The sequence below is a fragment of the Corythoichthys intestinalis genome, chromosome 21, assembly GCF_030265065.1.
Source record: "Corythoichthys intestinalis isolate RoL2023-P3 chromosome 21, ASM3026506v1, whole genome shotgun sequence".
In the NCBI taxonomy this organism is placed as follows: domain Eukaryota; kingdom Metazoa; phylum Chordata; class Actinopteri; order Syngnathiformes; family Syngnathidae; genus Corythoichthys; species Corythoichthys intestinalis.
The window spans coordinates 5551610-5570037 of record NC_080415.1 but is presented as its reverse complement, the minus strand read 5'-3'; the positions used below and the strand labels follow the sequence as shown (position 1 = coordinate 5570037).

The 18428-nt window shown below is 40.9% G+C and overlaps 1 protein-coding gene across 3 annotated transcripts in view; it reads left to right on the top strand.

Annotated features, from left to right (window-relative positions):
• Positions 1-18428, top strand: part of ryr2a (ryanodine receptor 2a (cardiac)) — a 356843-nt gene that overhangs the window by 182055 nt on the left and 156360 nt on the right. For all 3 annotated transcript variants that reach the window (XM_057825571.1, XM_057825570.1, XM_057825572.1), the window contains 7 exons: positions 3055-3132; positions 3317-3392; positions 3470-3593; positions 6766-6881; positions 7058-7122; positions 10980-11101; positions 11321-11370. In XM_057825571.1, coding sequence (XP_057681554.1) covers positions 3055-3132; positions 3317-3392; positions 3470-3593; positions 6766-6881; positions 7058-7122; positions 10980-11101; positions 11321-11370 — 631 coding nt within the window. The remainder of the gene's footprint in view (positions 1-3054; positions 3133-3316; positions 3393-3469; positions 3594-6765; positions 6882-7057; positions 7123-10979; positions 11102-11320; positions 11371-18428) is intronic.

Below are 18428 nucleotides of genomic sequence, written 5' to 3'. Positions count from 1 at the left end.
CAGTGTGTCCTTGGACTGTGATTTCTACAGGTTCGCAGGAATGGGTGATGGTAAACAGTTTCTCTCCATTGAGGGATCTGGCCACCAGGTGTCGGTCAAGTGGGACAGCCTGTAGACCCAGGAGGTTGCAAACCCCCCATGGCATCAGACAGTCATCAGCGCCTGAGTCAATGAGGGCGGGGAGTGCATGTGAGGAGGACCCGTGCTTTACTTGAATGGTGGTCGTAGAGCGAGGACTGGCACACACAGGTTGATTTTCGTGGCTGGGCTTGGCTCTGCGGGCCGCGCAAACCGCCACCAGGTGTCCCGAGCTCCCACAGTAGAAACACAGTCTCTCCTGGTGTCGGCGTCTGCGCTCCTCTGGGGATGTACGTGTGGGTCCGAGTTGCCTGGGGACAGCATCGTTATGGTCTCTATGAGGTGCGGCCAGAGAAGTTTGAGCGTGGCGAGGTGCGGACCGCTCCAGCGACTCGGGAGGCGATCTCACAACGTGAATAGGTCGGCTTTTGCTAAGCTCCACAAGACGGTGGTCAGTGCGTATGGCAAGGGCAATGAGGTCGTCCAACCCCTCCGGAAGGTCGAGCGGTATGAGGTGATCCCGGATAGTAGGAGAGAGTCCCTTAAAAAAAGTGTCATACAGGGAAGTGTGGCACCAGCCACAACGCGTGGCCAGGATACGGAACTGAATAGCATAGTCGTTGACCGAGGCGTTACCCTGATGCAAGTTGCTGAGTTCTCGGGCTCGGTCTCTCTCAGAGCAAACGGGGTCAAACGTCGTCTTTAGGGCATCTTTAAATGAGGACAAGACATGGCATGATAATGAATCACGCTCCCACTCTGCCATGGCCCAGGCCCGGGCCCGTCCCGACATATGGGACACCATGAAGGCGATGCAAGAGCGATCTGAGGTGAAATCATGAGGCGAACAATCAAAGTGCATGCCGCATTCAGTAATAAAAGCTTGGCTTGTACCTGGATCCCCATAGAACCGCTGCGGCGGCGCCAATCTAGGTCCTCTTCCAGAGACTGTGGGGGAGCAAGCAGGAGGGGAGGAGGCGGGGGATCCGGCAGTGGGGGCTGAGTTTGCTGAGAGCAGCTGGGCTGTGAGCTCCATCATCTGATTGTTCATATGGACCAGCTGTGCAGCCATTGCGGCCTGGAAGTCCTCCTGGCGGGTGAGGCGAGCCGCTTGCTCTCGCAGCGTGGCAAAGAATTCAGAAAACTCCGCTGGGTCCATTTCTGGCAGAAGTGTTCTGTCAGACCAAGACGACGAGGTGGACTCAGTTGCAGAGTTTCGGGCAAAAACTTTTATTTTGAAAACACAGGTTCTTCCGCTGACATGCGGGGATGAGAAAAATACAAACAGAAAGCGCTCCAACGGAGGAATGAGTCAGGATGACTAGAAACAAAAAAGCACTCCAAAAGGGAGGAAAGTTAACAACCTAAAATGCTCCCAAAAAGAGGACAAAGTCAGGATTACTCTGATCAAAATTTACTAACACAAAGCACTCCAAATGGAGAATAAATATACAGGGTTACTATGAAAGCTATGACAAAAGGCTGCTGTGACTTACTTGAATAGAAAGACACTTCTGCACTGGACAAGGGAAACTAAGGCAATATATACACAGGAGGTAAATGGGGAACAGGTGGAAACAATAGGTGATTAGGTGACCAGAGGAAGGGCAAGTACGCAGACACGAGGAAGTCGAAGCCTTCAAAATAAAACAGGAAATGACATGACATGACATCGGCAAGGACTTTCCAGAGAGTACTTGGTGAGTCACTCTTTAAACAATCATGTGGTATTAATAGCTGATTGGACTTTCTTAAAAATGTTTAATCTACGTGACATGGTTAGTGCTGATTGGGATTGAAAACAGAATTGTTAGATGATCTGCCAAATTATTCCATGGTATTGAAACACTCCCTACACTTGTCGCTGTGACAGTGCAGTATAGCTGCCTGTGCTAAATCTGTTGGCCCTCTGGGGGGTCCTGCTGGCAGGGGGCCCTAGGCAATTGCCTGGTTTGCCTAATGGGATGCAACGCCTCTGAATATAACAAGGGTCGTAATGCAGAAATCGCATACATCAAGGAGTGGTTGAGATTTTCTTTTTCATATATTTACCCTTTTTAAACTTTTTATTTCAATTTTTCTTTGTTTGGATCAATTATTTATCATCTAAAATACAATTAAGTAATAGTTATGAAGTATCCATGACTTTTTTACAGACACCGTTTTTTTCATTGTGACGTAATTTGTTTAAACGTTTAAAATATGCGAGTGAATAATTTAAAGTCGTTTTTTTTTTTTTTTTTTTTTTTATATTTTATATATATATTTTTAGATGAAATCTTAGACATCAATTAATGAGTCTAAGCTAAAAATTACAGACATTTTGAATAATAAATATAGTTATTTGCCTTCCTTTTATGGCTGGGTTGAAACAAAAGCGGTTGCGCGACGTCTGTAAACGGGGGTTTCCAGGGTAAAACAAACAAATTAAAAATAGTTTGGGGACTTAATGCGCCATGAATCTGCTATTGCAGCATATAGACATATTGTTCTATCAAACACAACAGTTCTTTTGGCTTAAAATACAGCAGTTTATTTTAAAGAGGGTGCAAGAGCAGAAACTGCTTTTTCAGTCTTGTCTGTGTTTTCCGCCATATAGACTGTATATATACTATATATTTATTATAATTTTTTCAACAGACTTTGCAAAGCATTACTTCAGTACAGTATTCATTTAACGTTTCACCCACTAAAGGTATAATTGCACACTTTATAAAGTGGGTACAAATAATTCACCTTTTTTCTTTTTGTTAAATCACCATTTGAATAAACCTGACTAGCATCTCAATCAGGTCTTTCTCCTCTTAGAATGAATTCCAAGTGGGCCTACCATGCAAGATACAGCGGCCTTTTAGTGTGCAAATATGTGTATGAAGGGGTGAATGTGACCATTTGCATAGAACTTTCACGACTGTGATGTGTAGATAAAGTGATATATAGTGCACTCCATTTAACATTTTACAATTTATTCGCCAGCTATCCTTTGAAGGACCTCAGTGCTTCAATCCCAGACCCATTGATATGACCAATGTCACTCTGTCCAGAGATACACAGGTAAGGAAAACATTGTATTATATAAAACACTTCTGTAATCTAAATAAAATTTAAATTATAATCTAACACACATAGAGTGAAAACTGCCCCAAGCACTCATATTAATAACCTGCTAAGTTGAATATGCAAACTGACAAAAGGCTTGATAGCTGGACATACACAATAATCATGCTCTGTTTTGCAGTCAATGGCAGAGCTGCTTGCAGAAAACTATCATAACATCTGGGCCAGAAACAAGAAAATTGATCTCGAAGCCAAAGGTGTATAGAAAATACAATTGCTATTAAACGACTTTGATACGTTGCTTATTATATTACCTACTTTTTCTGCATGACAGGTGGAGGAAATCATCCCTTACTAGTTCCCTTTGATACACTGACTGCCAAAGAAAAATTAAAAGACAGACAAAAAGCACAAGATATTCTCAAGTTCCTACAAATCAATGGTTACACAGTCACAAGGTAGGAAACATTTATATCCATATGTGAATGAGCGTATCATTGTATATTCACAGACACTCTTATACTTTTAACACTAGTTTGCAGGGGTGTAACGGTACACAAAAATCTCGGTTCGGTACGTACCTCGGTTTTGAGGACACGGTTCGGTTCATTTTCGTTACAGTAAGAAAACAAAATGCAAAATATAAATGTGCAAGTTGTTTATTACACACCTTTGTGCTTTCAACAATAGGAACATTAGCCTATACAAAGCTAGAATTATGCTAAAAAAGTTGCAGGTATTTAAAGATAATCCAACAGCAATTTGCCTTTCAGACCCTGCGTATTGGCCAGCTTTCTTTCTGAAAGAAAGAAGAAAAAAGAAGTCCTGTGCTAAAGAGAAAAGCAATCCCAATGACAAAGATTTTAACATGTATTTTACAAATGAAATGCCTCAATGAATCTTTTTTTTTTCTTATGAACGGTTTTCAAAAGCTTTATTGGTGGATTTTCTCAAGTTAAAGTGCCACACAGAAATTAATAAATTTAATTGTGTATGCAGGATCAGCGTATTATTTTTATTATTTAATTACAGGTGTTTTAGTCCATTTCAATTTATTTTATTTAAATGGGCTATTATTTATTTTCTTATGTGTTTATATTTTACAAATGTGATGCAATACTCATTTATATTGTAATTTTATGTTGTATAACTTTAGTTCCTATGTGAATATTAGTTCCTACTTGTTTTGTTGTGGTAGGAGGGTTTTGTATTGAACATGGGGCCGTGTTGGTTATTATTATAGCAGAGAAGACAGCAGTAAATCAACAAAGACAAGTCTACTGTGCCCCGATCTACCACTCAAGAGATCTGATTGACTCAAGAAGTGGGTTACGATTGCATATTAGTTTGAAAATCGACCGGATCCACCGTATTTTTACACGGTATGCCCGAGCCTAGCTACCGGTAGTAGTATTGACGCAGGAGGGTCGCGTCTCGCGTCAAATAATAACTGCGACTGGTGTGCATTGGCTGACTGACTTTAACACTCGCGTTTCACTGCGTTCTCGCTGCGGCCACGTTGTCGCGCCGTTGACGTTTCTGGGTTATACAGTCCTACCGTGTTGGTCCTCATTATAGTAGAGAAGACAGAGTAAATATAATCTACACAAAGAAACTGTAACCCGATCGACTTACAGCCTCGAAAAGTAAGGGTTACATTACGTCAGAAACTCGTTCGGTACGCCTCCGTTCTGAACCGAGCACCACGTACCGAAACGGTTCAATACAAATAAATGTACTATTACACCCTTACTAGTTTGACATTCAAAAACAACTACTGACATCGTTTATGCTCAGGTTATAAAAACATGTCATGTATTTTCATCACAGGTGTTATGGGCAAGGCCGGCCCTAGGTGACTAGGTTATCTAGGCGAAAGTGTTGCTAAGAGCCCCCCACCCCAAAAAAAACCTCATACATTTTTAAAAAATATTGCATATTTTGTAAATATTGTATTTTCACAACACACCATCACAGCAATATGAGAAATGCAGAATGCTGACGACAATGCCACTCTGTGCCAGTACAATGCCGCAAACTAATGCTTTGGCATGCAAGTTAACACTGAAAAGACCAAAACATTGATTTTAACATCCACCTGGTCCGGGCACTTCCAAAAACGAACACTACAATTGGTTGACATCTCCTAGAGGAAGTGGACCAATTTCTATACCAAGGGAGCATTCTTACTTCTACTCCTACTCCCACATGTAAAAATGATGTAACTTGAAAATAGGATCAGGGCAGCCCATTCTACCAATGGCCGGCTCAGTAATCGGATGTTTAACAATCACGCACTAAAAGTGCCTAAAAAAATGATGGTCTTTAAGGCAATAGTCCTGTCTACACTCTTGTATGCATGCGAAACATATACCCACTACAGGAGTGACAGGTGATTCGTTCAGTCTCATTCCTCCAAAAGATTCATTCTTTCTGAACGAATCGTTCACCACCGACACAACACTGTTGGAGATGTGTAAACATCATGCTAAGCACAGATGACATGTCCATGCACAAAGGCTTGTACTTATGACCCACAATACATTGTATCGTAAAACCGATACTGTTATTTTCTGATATTATTTTAAATGCTCTTATTGACTGATATCATCGGGTGACTGATATTATAGGACAACTCTATTAATCAATAATTTATAGAAAGCACATCTGACCCAGCATAGTGGTAAAGAGGGGCTTAGGCTTAGGCTTAAGATGTAAAATTGAACAACATTTACTGTAATTTTAGGACTATAAACAACTACTTTTTCCCCATAATTTTGAATCCTGCATCTTATAGTCCAGTGTGGCTTATTTGTTGATTTATTTGGATTATTATGCAACACTTTATTTGAGAGTGGCGCCATAAGACTGTCATAAGACCATCACAACTATGACATGACACTGCCATGAGCATTAATGAATGCTTATGACAGATGTCATTTTGTGTCATCCGGCAATATGACATAATTTGCCGGATGACACTAAATGATAACCATAATAATCATTAATGCTCATGGCAGTGTCATGTCATAGTTGTGATGGTCTTATGACAGTCTTATAGCGCCACAATCAAATAAAGTGTTACCGAATACTATAACTAGCAATTCATGAAACAAATAGAACAGTACCTGACGAAATAATTAGAACAGAATTTACATCTGTAGCCTTGCAGTGCATGCTGGGAGGCATATTGAATGACAACAGCGTTGACAGCAGGTGGCAGCAGAGGTTGACTGTCTCCCCACGGGAGCATTGATGGCCAAATGAAGCTTCTTGAAGCAATGAAGCTTTGCAGCCAATTGGTTCAACGCTTCATTTGGTTTTATGACAGTCTTATGATGCTGCTTTAAAAAAAAAAAAAGTGTTACTGGTTAATATCTTTAGGTGTAGCTATCCCATGATACAGTGAGGACAGCTGCGGTTTATAGTCCTGTGCGGCTTATCTATGAACAAATGCTGTTTTCATGTCAAATTTTATGGGTGCCGGCTTCTATTCAGGTGTGCCTTATAGTCCGAAAATTACGGTATGTATCCCGTGAACTATGCCATGCTCAATAGCATTACCAACACAGGAGACTGATGAAATTCATGACCAGCTGTATCTGTATTGAGATTGTTTATTGTTACCAGAGGTGTGAAGTCACACGAGATGGACACACCAGCCATCGAGAAACGATTTGCTTACACCCTCCTTCAGCGGCTCATGAATTACGTAGACCAGGCCCACGAGCACATGATAGAGTTTGGTGAGAGGCTTCTTCTTTTTTTAATTTGATTACAGCTGCTGAAATGAAAATACCAAGTCGTCTTATGTTATGATTTCATAAGAAAATTGTCAGGTTCATCAGAAAAAAAAGTGGACCAATTGTGATAAAATGTGCAAACGAGGCCTTTAATTATATTTGTGTTTGATTCTCTCTAGATATGGAAGCAAGACAAAAGGGTGTAAAGAGCCCTCATGAACAGCAGATGAAGTTCTTTGGAAAGGTCAGAACTCAGAAGCACATGCATTTAACATCATAAAATATGGAGGCAATAGCTGGGTTTCCATTGCCCTCTGAAATGTGCAAAATTGCACAAGAGAGAAGTTGTAATGGAAACACGACATGTCGAAAAACCTCTCAAATGTCGCGAAATGGTTTTTACACTCAAATGGAGTGGTTTTTCAGACATTTTGATGAGAAAGTATATATGTTAAAACTGAATAGAAAGCAAAATGAGGGGAAAAGTCTACCGCAAACCATGGTATTATCATCAAAGCAAGTGGAAAAGCAGTGCTACTCAGAGGTGGGTTGAGTAGCACTACAATTTTGCTCATGTTACTTCAAAATAACATTACTCAAGTAAAAGTAGTCATGCAAATACTTTACTCAAGTACAAGTAATAAATTATTCAGTAAAAAGAATACTTAATGAGTAACTTATTACAAAGTCAGATTTTTAAAAAAGTGAATGGTATTTTTTTTTCAGCACAGCGTCATCTATGTGAACTGTTATTTTCATACTAGAACCTATTGCATTACCATATTACGGCAAAAAAGATACACGGAAATCATAGAATTCCGACAAAAAAAAATCTACTGAAATGAAACATAAGTCGTACAAAGAGCATGAGTGCCCTCTAGTGGAGAAAACAGATTTTTCTACCATAAAATTAAAATAAGAATATTTCCTGTGGTATATCGGTGCCAAATAAAAAAAAAAGAGTAATATTGATGGCAGTGCTATGTGAAATAGTAACAGTAATAATATTTTTCACTTTGCTTTTTAAGACCTTAAAAATAAAATGTGAGACGAAAACATGTCGCAAAAATTTTTGATGAATAAAACCAATTTAATTTTACTGTAAACACAGAGCTTCTGTCACAGATAGCTGGTGTTTTTCTCCTATCATGTGCGACACGACGGCTTTGACCCCCATTGTCCGCCTCTGTGAAGTTGGCCCCCTATCAGACGTAAACTGAAATGATGGCAATCGTTTCTGATGAAAAAAATGTTTTGTTTGTGCCGCGATTGTTTTTGAGGTATTGACAATTTTTTATAGGTCAATTTGAGGTCAGGCAGCCCTCCATTTTGATCGAAACCGGCTAAAAATGGTGTCAATCGTTTTTTTCTTCGTTTGTGCTGCAACTGTTTTGTAGATACAGTATCCTACTTTTAATTTGTAATTTTTGTTATTTCCCAGTTTTTATTTGGCATTTGAACTGTACGCAACTATTTGAACAAGGAACTATTTTCTCCTCTAGAGGGCACTCATGCTCTTTGGACGAATGATGCCTCAGTTCTGCAGGTTTTTTTCTCTTGCCAGACTTCAGTGATTTTTTGGGGGGGTCTATTTCTTGGGCTTAATGCAATTATGTAATAGATTATAGTGCAGTATAATAAAACAGTTCATATAGATGACTTTGTGCTGAGAAAAAAAAATATAAATATATAAAAATAAAAATAAAAAAAAAATCAAACATCATAAGCAGTTACTCTCAGTTACTTACTTGAATATTCTTTTCACCAAATGCTTTTTTACTTCTACTTGAGCACATTTTTACTCTTGGTTGAGTAATATTATTTTGAGGTACCGCTACGCTTACTTGAGTAAACTTTTTGGCTACTCTACCCACCTTTGACAGCCAATAATAAAACAAATACACACCATTAGAAGTTTTACGGCATACTATCTGGAAATACCTTCTGCAATTTTCCATTAAATTTAAGACCTTGATTATCTATATTTTAAATTTAAGGCATTTTAAGACTTTTTAAGGACCAGCGGGAACCCTGTTGAACAACCCAGCGTGATCATAGGACTTCTGACTGCAAGCTTGTGTCTATTCATGTGACTGTATTGTTACGTCTAATTGGTATCATAAAGTCATGTGATTACTGTGCAATGTTTACTTGGTGAAACTGGTAGCGCCCCTGTAGGACTCTGGCAAAAAAATAAAGACAAATCTAATATGTACAGTGGTGTGAATAAGTATCTGCAGCTTTTGGAATTGCTCCCATTTCTGCATAAAATCACCATCATATGTGATCTGATCTTTGTCAAAATCACACCGAAGAAAATACTGTGTCTGCTTTCACTTTAACCACCCAAACATTTATAGGTTTTCAATATTTTAATGAGGATAGTATGCGAACAATGACAGAAGGGGGAAAAAATAAGTACCGTAAGTAAACCATCACATTTAATATTTTGTGGCCCCCCGTGTGGCAGCAATAACTTCAACCAGACGCTTCCTGTAGCTGCAGATTAGTCTGGCACATCGATCAGGACTAATGTTGGCCCATTCTTCTCTACAAACCTGCTGTACTTCAGTCAGATTCCTGGCATGAATCGATATCTTCAGGTCATGCCACAGCATCTCAATGGGGTTCAAGTCTGGACTTTGACTTGGCCACTCCGGAAAGGGTATTTTGTTCTCTGAAACAATCCTGAAGTTGATTTACTTCTGTGTTTTGGAACATTGTCTTGTTGCAGGATCCATCCTCTTTTTAGCTTCAACTGTCTGACGGTCAGCCTCAGGTTTTCCTGCAAAACATCCTGATAAACTTTTGAATTTATTCTTCCAATAATAATATTATTATAATAATAATTGCAAGTTGTTCAGGGCCTGAGGTAGCAAAACAGCCCCAAATCATGTTGCTCCCTCTACCATGCTTCACGGGGGGATGAGGTGTTGATGTTGGTGAGCTGTTCCATTTTTTCTCCACACATAATGTTGTGTGTTACTCCCAAAATATTCAACTTTGGTTTCATCAGTCCACAAAATATTTTGCCTAAATGTCTGTGGAGTGTCCAAGTGCCTTTTTGCGAACATTAAACGATCAACAATGTTATTTTAGACAGCCGTGGCTTCCTCCGTGGAGTCCTCCCATGAACACCATTCTTGGCCATAGTTTACATATAGTTGATTTGTGCACAGAGATATTGGACAGTGCCAGTGATTTCTGTAAGTCTTTAGCGGTTCTTTTTTTACCTCTCTGAGTATTCTGTGCTAAACTCTTGGCGTCATCTTTGGTGGAGGGCCACTGGTAGAAAAGCAAAAGTGCCACACTCTCTATTTGTAGACAATTTCTCTGACTGTTGATTGATGAACATCCAGACTTTGAGAGATGGTTTTGTATTCTTTCCTAGCTTTATACAAACCAACAATCCTTGATCGCAGGTCTTCAGACAGCTCTTTTGACCGAGCCATGCCATGAGGCACATCAGACAATGCTTCTCACCAAGACATTTCTTACCTAGTGGTTGTATTTAATGAGCAGGGAAGCTTTAAACCACTCATCAGTGATTGAGCACACACCTGACTGAAAATGTTTGATAAAAATTGGTTTCAATTGCTCTTTAAGTCTCCTTAGACTGAGGGTTCACTTACTTATTTTCCCCCTTTCAGTCATTGTTTGCATGCTATCCTCATTAAAATATGAAAACCTAAAAATGTTTGGTTGGTTTTAGTTAAAGCAAACACTGTATTTTCATCTGTGTGATTTTGACAATGATCAGATCACATTTGATGGTGATTTTATACAGAAATGGGGGAAATTCCAAAAGGTTCAGATACTTTTTCACACCACTGTAGAATGAAGAGGAAAAATTGAACGACTAGTGTGCATAAGCATGGCGTGGTAAAACTACTCTTCGAAGTACATTTTTCTGAAATTGTTACTCAAGTAAATGTAACGGAGTGAATGGAACGTGTTCCTACAAACCGCTGCTCGCAATTATACTTTGCCCAACTGTTTGAAAAATCACTTTTATTTTACGATAAAACTGTAAAGGAAACCCAGCTAATAATACTTTGTTGACAATTGTAGGATTTTACCAATTGTAATCTAAACCCACAGGTTGTCTTGCCATTAGTGGATCAATACTTCAAAAACCACCGGCTGTACTTCTTATCCACATCCATCCATCCTGTTAGCAGCGGTGGACATGCCTCCAACAAGGAGAAAGAGATGGTGACAAGGTGATTTTGAAAAATGGAAAGATAACAGTGACAGGATTTGTCGAGCTTGTTTGAAATTTTAACATGACAATTTCTGAATGTTGGAACTGACTGTTGCTTATCAAAGGGATTTGTCTCTCATTCTCCATTGTCTTTTTTCCTCTCTAGCGTCTCATAACGGTTTTTTTCATTTGTTCTTCTTCCCTCCCTGCCTCTTCCTCTACAATTTATTTTTTCTAGTCTTTTCTGCAAACTGGGAGTACTTGTCAGAAATAGGATATCCTTATTTGGTAAGAATGGTTTATGGCTCTTGCTTGCACATCTGATCACAAGCTCAAACTCCCATCTAACCCCACCCTTTCTGAGTTTTAGATTGTTGAATTAAAACGCCTGTGCCAACTTTGGATTTGCATGGATCCAGAATGATTGTATATCTATTTGTGCAATCAATTAGCGAGTGATATCATACACCGATGTGTGCGTGTGTGTGGGTCTGTATATTGTTACCGTATTAAACTCACGGTACAATGATTATCACAACAGCATGGGAACGCTGACGGTATTGTGGAACGGTTGACGGTACAGCAGTGGTGCACACAAAAATGATTACCAGTGGCGTGCACAAATAGACGCCAGGTGGTGCTCAGGCACTGGCCCTTGCCCTCTAAACTTGGCAAGTGCCCTTATCATGCTTATTAAGTCATGGTCATTATTGTGTTAGTAATGCATGTGCCCTCCCAAGCGCCGCAGCCAGAATTACTGTGTGAGCGCCCTCTGTCCTCCAAACGCGCAAACACACGCCCTCCTGTGAGGTGCGTACCGCCTATCATTTGTTAACGTGAACATGCAGACCATACACAAACTTACGAAGGCGGCACATTAATTACATCAGGAGCTGCACGCATAATAGCTGCCTTGCACGCCCCCACCTGCAGCCCCTATGCAGAGGTAACACACAATGAGTCTAATCTCGAGTTTGTGTGTGCCCCCTAAACCTCAGTTGCTTAACTCTTTGTCTCGTGAAGTAGCGTTTGTCTCTGTGCAACTCTCTAAATTAGCCGACCGCCCAATCCCACCTGTTAACCAAGTAAAGCTAGCCGCATGCCATAAATCAGTTAATAGGAAAAATAATCGGTGGGAAAAATAAACAAAACTATATATTATTGTTCAATATTTAGTACTGGTGTCAACAATAATCGATGCGGCGATGCATCCTGATGCGGGCCATGGACGATGCGATTCGATGCGGGCAACAAGCCGAATCGATTCAGCACACATTAAAATATATAAGTCCGTTCAAAAATCTTCTGGTGATGCAATGGATTTGGTTTCCCCATTTGTATTATTATTCTGCCACCCTTTTCCTCAGCCGGAAAAGGGTGGCATGCCCTCTCCGGGTCGGGGATGAGATCCTGCCCCAAGTGGAGGAGTTCAAGTATCTTGGGGTCTTGTTCACGAGTGAGGGTAGGAGGGAGCGGGAGATTGATAGGTGGATCGGTGCAGCGTCTGCAGTGATGCGGACTCTGCACCGGTCCGTTGTGGTGAAGAAGGAGCTGAGCCAAAAGGCGAAGCTCTCGATTTACCGGTCGATCTACGTTCCTACCCTCACCTATGGTCACGAGCTGTGGGTCGTGACCGAAAGAACAAGATCACGGATATAAGCGGCCGAAATGAGTTTCCTCCGCAGGGTGTCCGGGCTCTCCCTTAGAGATCGGGTGAGAAGCTCGGTCATCCGGGAGGGGCTTGGTGTCGAGCCGCTACTCCTCCGCGTTGAGAGGAGCCAGTTGAGGTGGCTCGGGCATCTGGTTCGGATGCCTCCTGGACGCCTCCCTGGAGAGGTGTTCCGGGCATGTCCCACCGGCGGGAGGCCCCGGGGTCGACCCAGGACACGCTGGAGAGACGATGTCGCTCGGCTGGCCTGGGAACGCCTTGGAATCCCGCCGGAGGAGCTGGCTGAAGTGGCTGGGGAGAGGGAAGTCTGGGCTTCCCTGCTGAAGCTGCTGCCCCCGCGACCCGCCCCTGGAATAAGCGGAAGATAATGGATGGATGGATGGATGGATGGTATTATTATTCTCATGTTTACCTGTAGAGGGAGCTACTGTACAAGCAATGCAGGGGGACGAGAAACCCAAATCTGCTTCCTCACGGGAGTAACGTCACAGACATGCGCAATTGCGCAGTGGCAATCGAGAAAGCAGAGAGATAAGACATAACAACAATGGCTGAAGCGAAGAAAGTGGGAGCGCGAAAGATTATTGACGCACCAAAGACATTGAAAGCAGGCATATGGAGACATTTTGGCTTCTATGAGGTTGGTGGGAAACTTGACCAAACTTATGCGGTGTGTAAAAAAGAAAGGCTGCTACTGTGTGTAAAAAAAAAAAAAAAAGCCCTGGTCTCATTCAAAGCACTAATTAAATGCTGTGATGTTTTTTTTTTTTTTTTAATATATATTACTATTTTCATTTGACTACAACCAGGAATGACACAAGAGCCTATAAAAAGTTGTTTAATGTCTGACCGCTTGTGTTGTCTCATGATTCACGAAAAATATGCTTTGCTTTAGCATTTTAATGCGTCCCAGGCTTTAATGCATTGTGATGCATTGCCGAATCGAACCGAATCGAATCGTGGCCCTCTGAATCGAATCGAATCGAATCGTGGCCCTCCGAATCGTAATCGAATCGAATCGTGAGGGCAGTGCCGATGCACACCTCTAATATTTAGTCATGTGTTTGCATGTTCAATACTAGTACTGATACGTCAAGAGAATGTTGCTGCTTAACAAAAACTAATAAATATCCAAATAAACACACACAAAAAATATACTGTAATACCCCCGGTTGGAGGAAGTGAGACTGAGTGTGTGTAGAAGAAAGTGAATGATATACTCCAAGAAAATCCTTGTTTGAGTATTGGCACACTGTTATAGTTTAAAGCAGCCTATAAGTATCATTATTTGCTAAATGCCAAAGATAAAATTAGTTGTGTAGTGTGTGTGCCGTGTTGTAATGTCACCAAGCAGGCTTATTATTATTGTTGGTCATATTGTAGAGATAAACCATAGTGAGATTATCGGGATCTTCGAAACATGGCACCAAGGAGATTGCTCCTCTAAAGCCGGAATAATTCTCATTTGCACTGTTTGTATTTTATTTCGACTGTTACAATGTTTTCTTGACCCTTGCTAGTTTGGAATAGGTTTCTAGAAATATCTAATTATGTAATACATCTGAAATCTTTTCTTTCTTTTATAAATTCACATTGTTATAATAAGGCAGCTGGGCTGGCAGTTACAGTCATGTGAAAAAATTAGGACACCCTAACGAAGCCTGTGTGTTTTCTAATATATTTGGTCATATGGATATTTGATATCAATTTTAAAAATCTTGAGAGATTCGAGTAATAAAACTAAACAATTAAATTGGAAAAAAATATTATTTTTTTTATAACTTTCTGTAAAATTTCATTTTAAATAAATGCAAGTTCTGTTATTTAAACCTTACATTTAGTTTGGTGTGACCCTGACTGTTGAAGAAAGAGAAAACACCATGCTGAAATCAAAGGAGTTTTTCTGAGGCCTTCAGAAAGAAGATCGTAGACGCTTATGAGTTTGGTAAGGGATCTCTAAAGAATATAAAATCATCCATTCCACTGTCCAGAAATGTGGTAGGGTGTTAATTACACATTACACATAAACACATTACAATGTTAATTTTTGTTGTTTACCTGCAATTAAATCACTTTCTTTTTCAGAGATAAATAAAAACAATATCAGACATTGATACGTAAACATTTCTTAATAAAGAACTGAATATTTAATGGGGTGTCCTAATTTTTTCACAAGACTGTGTATATGCTGCAAAAGGTGCCATTTTTTCCCCTCTGAGCACCTGACCGCCAAATTGTCTGTGCACGCCACTGATGATTACACATCATTTTTTGTTTTTCCTGCCTCATTTTTTGTTTGCCTTGCCTATTATTATTGTTATTCTCAATTGACTTTGGATGATGATTTTGGAGGATAATGCACCCTATGCTGTAGCTCAAACAGTTACTAGTATTACTTCAGCAACAAGAGAGCAGTTCGAATAAACTGAATAGTTGCCAAAATCACAGCATTGTTCCCATGTTGCACACAGTATGAATAATAGTCCTGCTGCTAGTGCTAAAATAAGTGCCCCATAGCTTGACAAGCTACTACGTTGTAGCACTTCAGCTCAACAATGGCCAGTTTGTCAGCTTTTTCAACTTTCGTAGCATCCTTTGACGAATGGTTTCATTTAATACTGAGCTCACTGAGGGTTATGTTAGCTTAGCTTAGCTGTAGTGGCTTCCCATTCTCCACATTAGCGCCAGGATTTTTTTATTAGTTTCCAGTGACCAAGTTTTCATCCAGCTAGAAACTTCTGTTCTCTGCCCAAGCCACACATCTTACTTTAGGAGGCTCCAGAGCCTCTCTAGAAGACCCAGCTTTCTTCTTTTGGGCTATAATGTGAAGTAAGGAAGGCGAAAATGGTAAAGAAACACACGGACAAGCACTACGAACTAGCTGAGGACTAAATGGCTGATGGGGCACAGTTGTTATAAAGTCCAAACGTTATAGGTCGAGGATTCCATTTAATATGAATAATAGGATGATGACTAACTAATACACTAATCCTCATTATTTATCACACGTGATTAGTTGTTACCATATGCACTGATGGTGAACTCACATTCCATTCCATTCCTGTACCTTTCCTACCTTCCCTCCCCACGTTTTTTATGGTACTGGGGTGCTAGGTATGTTTCTTCTGTATCTGGTTTTCTCTACCTGTTACCTTATTAGCCTTAACACACGGTGACATACTCAATGTAGCTTTCTATGTTTTGCCTGTCTTGGGCCTCATTGTCAACTGTTCATATAAATTACTTTAGCTTGAAAATCAATTGTCCTGTGCAGTTTGCCAGTAAGCACAAAGGGAAGGGCCTGCCGGACCATTTAATAAAATTACATTGAATCTTATTGACACTGAGACTTACAAAATGCAGATTTTAGTCTGCACTCCAACCCCCAATCCCCCCAGACCCTTTTCAACGTATTGAGCACCCTCTCCCCCACAACGTACATCAACTGCCTTCCTTTGTAATTATAAGTACCTTTCAAGTACCGATTAGCCCCTCCCCTACGCTCCCCTTACACAATGTAGTATATATTGAGTGAGAGCACACCACCCAATCTTAGACTCCATTCAGGCGTCAGAATGGCACACAGAAGAAGGATGACCGCTGAAGCAGCTTTAGCAATGATGCAGAGTATGTCGGACTGCGAATCTGATGGTGGACATGTTGGTAACATCACATTTCAGAATGAAAATGGCGTCACCGATTCTTCAAGTGATGAGAGCGATTCAGCGGAGAATGTGAGTGTTTTTGCACCACTAAATCGTCCCCGCCAAAGGCCCACCAGGAGACGAGTAGTCAATTATGTGATTGAGCAGGACAGTTCAAACACTGAGGGCTCATCAGATGAAGAGGAATACACAGTGCATGTCAGCCCTCCTCGGAGCAAAAAACTAAAAGTTGGGGATGTTGGTACAACGCCAGGATCCACAGAGAAGGGGAAAGATGGCACTGTTTGGTTGCACCGGAAAATTGGAGACTTTACTGCTCCTGAAACTCCACAAACTGCCTTCAATGGCTCTGGAGGGCCAACAGAGTCAGCAAGATGTAAAATCACAAGTCGCCTTCAAAGTTTCCTTTGTTTGCTGGATATGAGCATGTTGCTGAGAATGCACAGTCCACGAGGGCCGCAGAACAAACCCCGGCTGGCAGATGAGGGTCTCCGAGCTCATGGCGTTCCTCGCAATCCTTTTTCGAAGAGCTGCCATGGGTTACATCGGTTCCATACAACACATGTGGGCGAATAACTTTGGCAACCCAGATATCAAACCCATAATGTCTCGTAACCGCTTTTTGGAAATAAAGCGGTACCTTCGCTTTGACAACAAGGACACCCGCAAGGATCGCATACAGAAGGACAAGTTTGCAGCAATTTCAGACATCTGGCAGAGGTTTGTTCAGAACTGTATATCATCCTACAGGCCAGGACAGCATGTTACTGGAGATGAGCAGTTGTTTCCATCAAAGGTCTGTTGCCCCTTTCTGCAATACATTGCATCTAAGCTTGACAAGTTTGGAATCAAGTTTTGGATTGCAGCAGATCTAGACACTAAATACATGTGCAATGCCTTCCCTTACTTGGGAAAAGACCCCACTCGTCCAACGGGAGAGAGGCTGTCAGAGAATATTGTTCTGAAATTGATGGAACCATTTATGGACCAGGGAAGGACTGTTACTATGGACAATTTCTTCACCTCCCTGTCATTGGCTAACAGGCTCCTTCAACGAAATACAACTCTGCTTGGTACCATCAACAAAAATCGTCGGGAGCTACCAGCAACTGCAAAGCAAACCTCGGGGCGCCAGTTGCACTCCACACAGGTGTTCACATCTGGAAAAGCCTTGCTGACTGTGTATGCGACAAAAAAAAAAAAAATCTGTTTGTCTTTTGAGCACCATGCATCAGAAATTGGAAATTGTGGACACCCGAAAACAAAAACCAAACACTGTCATTGTTTACAACCATCTCAAATGTGGTGTTGACATCATGGATCAGAAATTGCGCAACTACTCTGTGCGTGGAGGAACAACAAGATGGCCCCTGGCTGTTTTTTACAACCTTCTTGACATGGCTGCCACAAATGCACATGTTTTGTACACAGCATGCAAAGGATCAGAAGAAAGTCGCCGATCGTTCATGCTGGAGCTTTCAGAGGAGCTCAAAAAGAGACACATGCAGGAAAAGGCACAGGAGAAAGAGCGTAAACAGCAACTTCTTGAGATGAGAGTTTCTCAGCACAAAAAGACTCAGTGTCAAGTGGGCATACTCTGCAATAAAAACAAAAGTACTGAACGTTGTATACACTCTCCGCAAATTTACCTGTGGCAAATGTAGGAAAGCTTCACCTTGGGTATGTGGAAACTGCTAGATGGGACAATTGTATCCTACATTTCTCCATTTTATATGTAACGCTTTGTTCTTATGCAGTCAGATTGCACATCTTTATGTGAAATAAAAAATTCTTTTTGAACTTACACCTTCTGTTTCTGTGTTGTTTTTCAAAACTGAAATTGAACTGTTTGGGGTGGTAATTTCACTCCATTGTCCTCTGAATATCTGATATTTGCAGAGGAAATTTTCATTATTGGTGTGTAGACTACAATCACATTTCCATTCACAAAGGATTTTCCTTAGAAATATGTCAGATGCAACTATGACCTTCGTAAAATGACAGGCTATGAT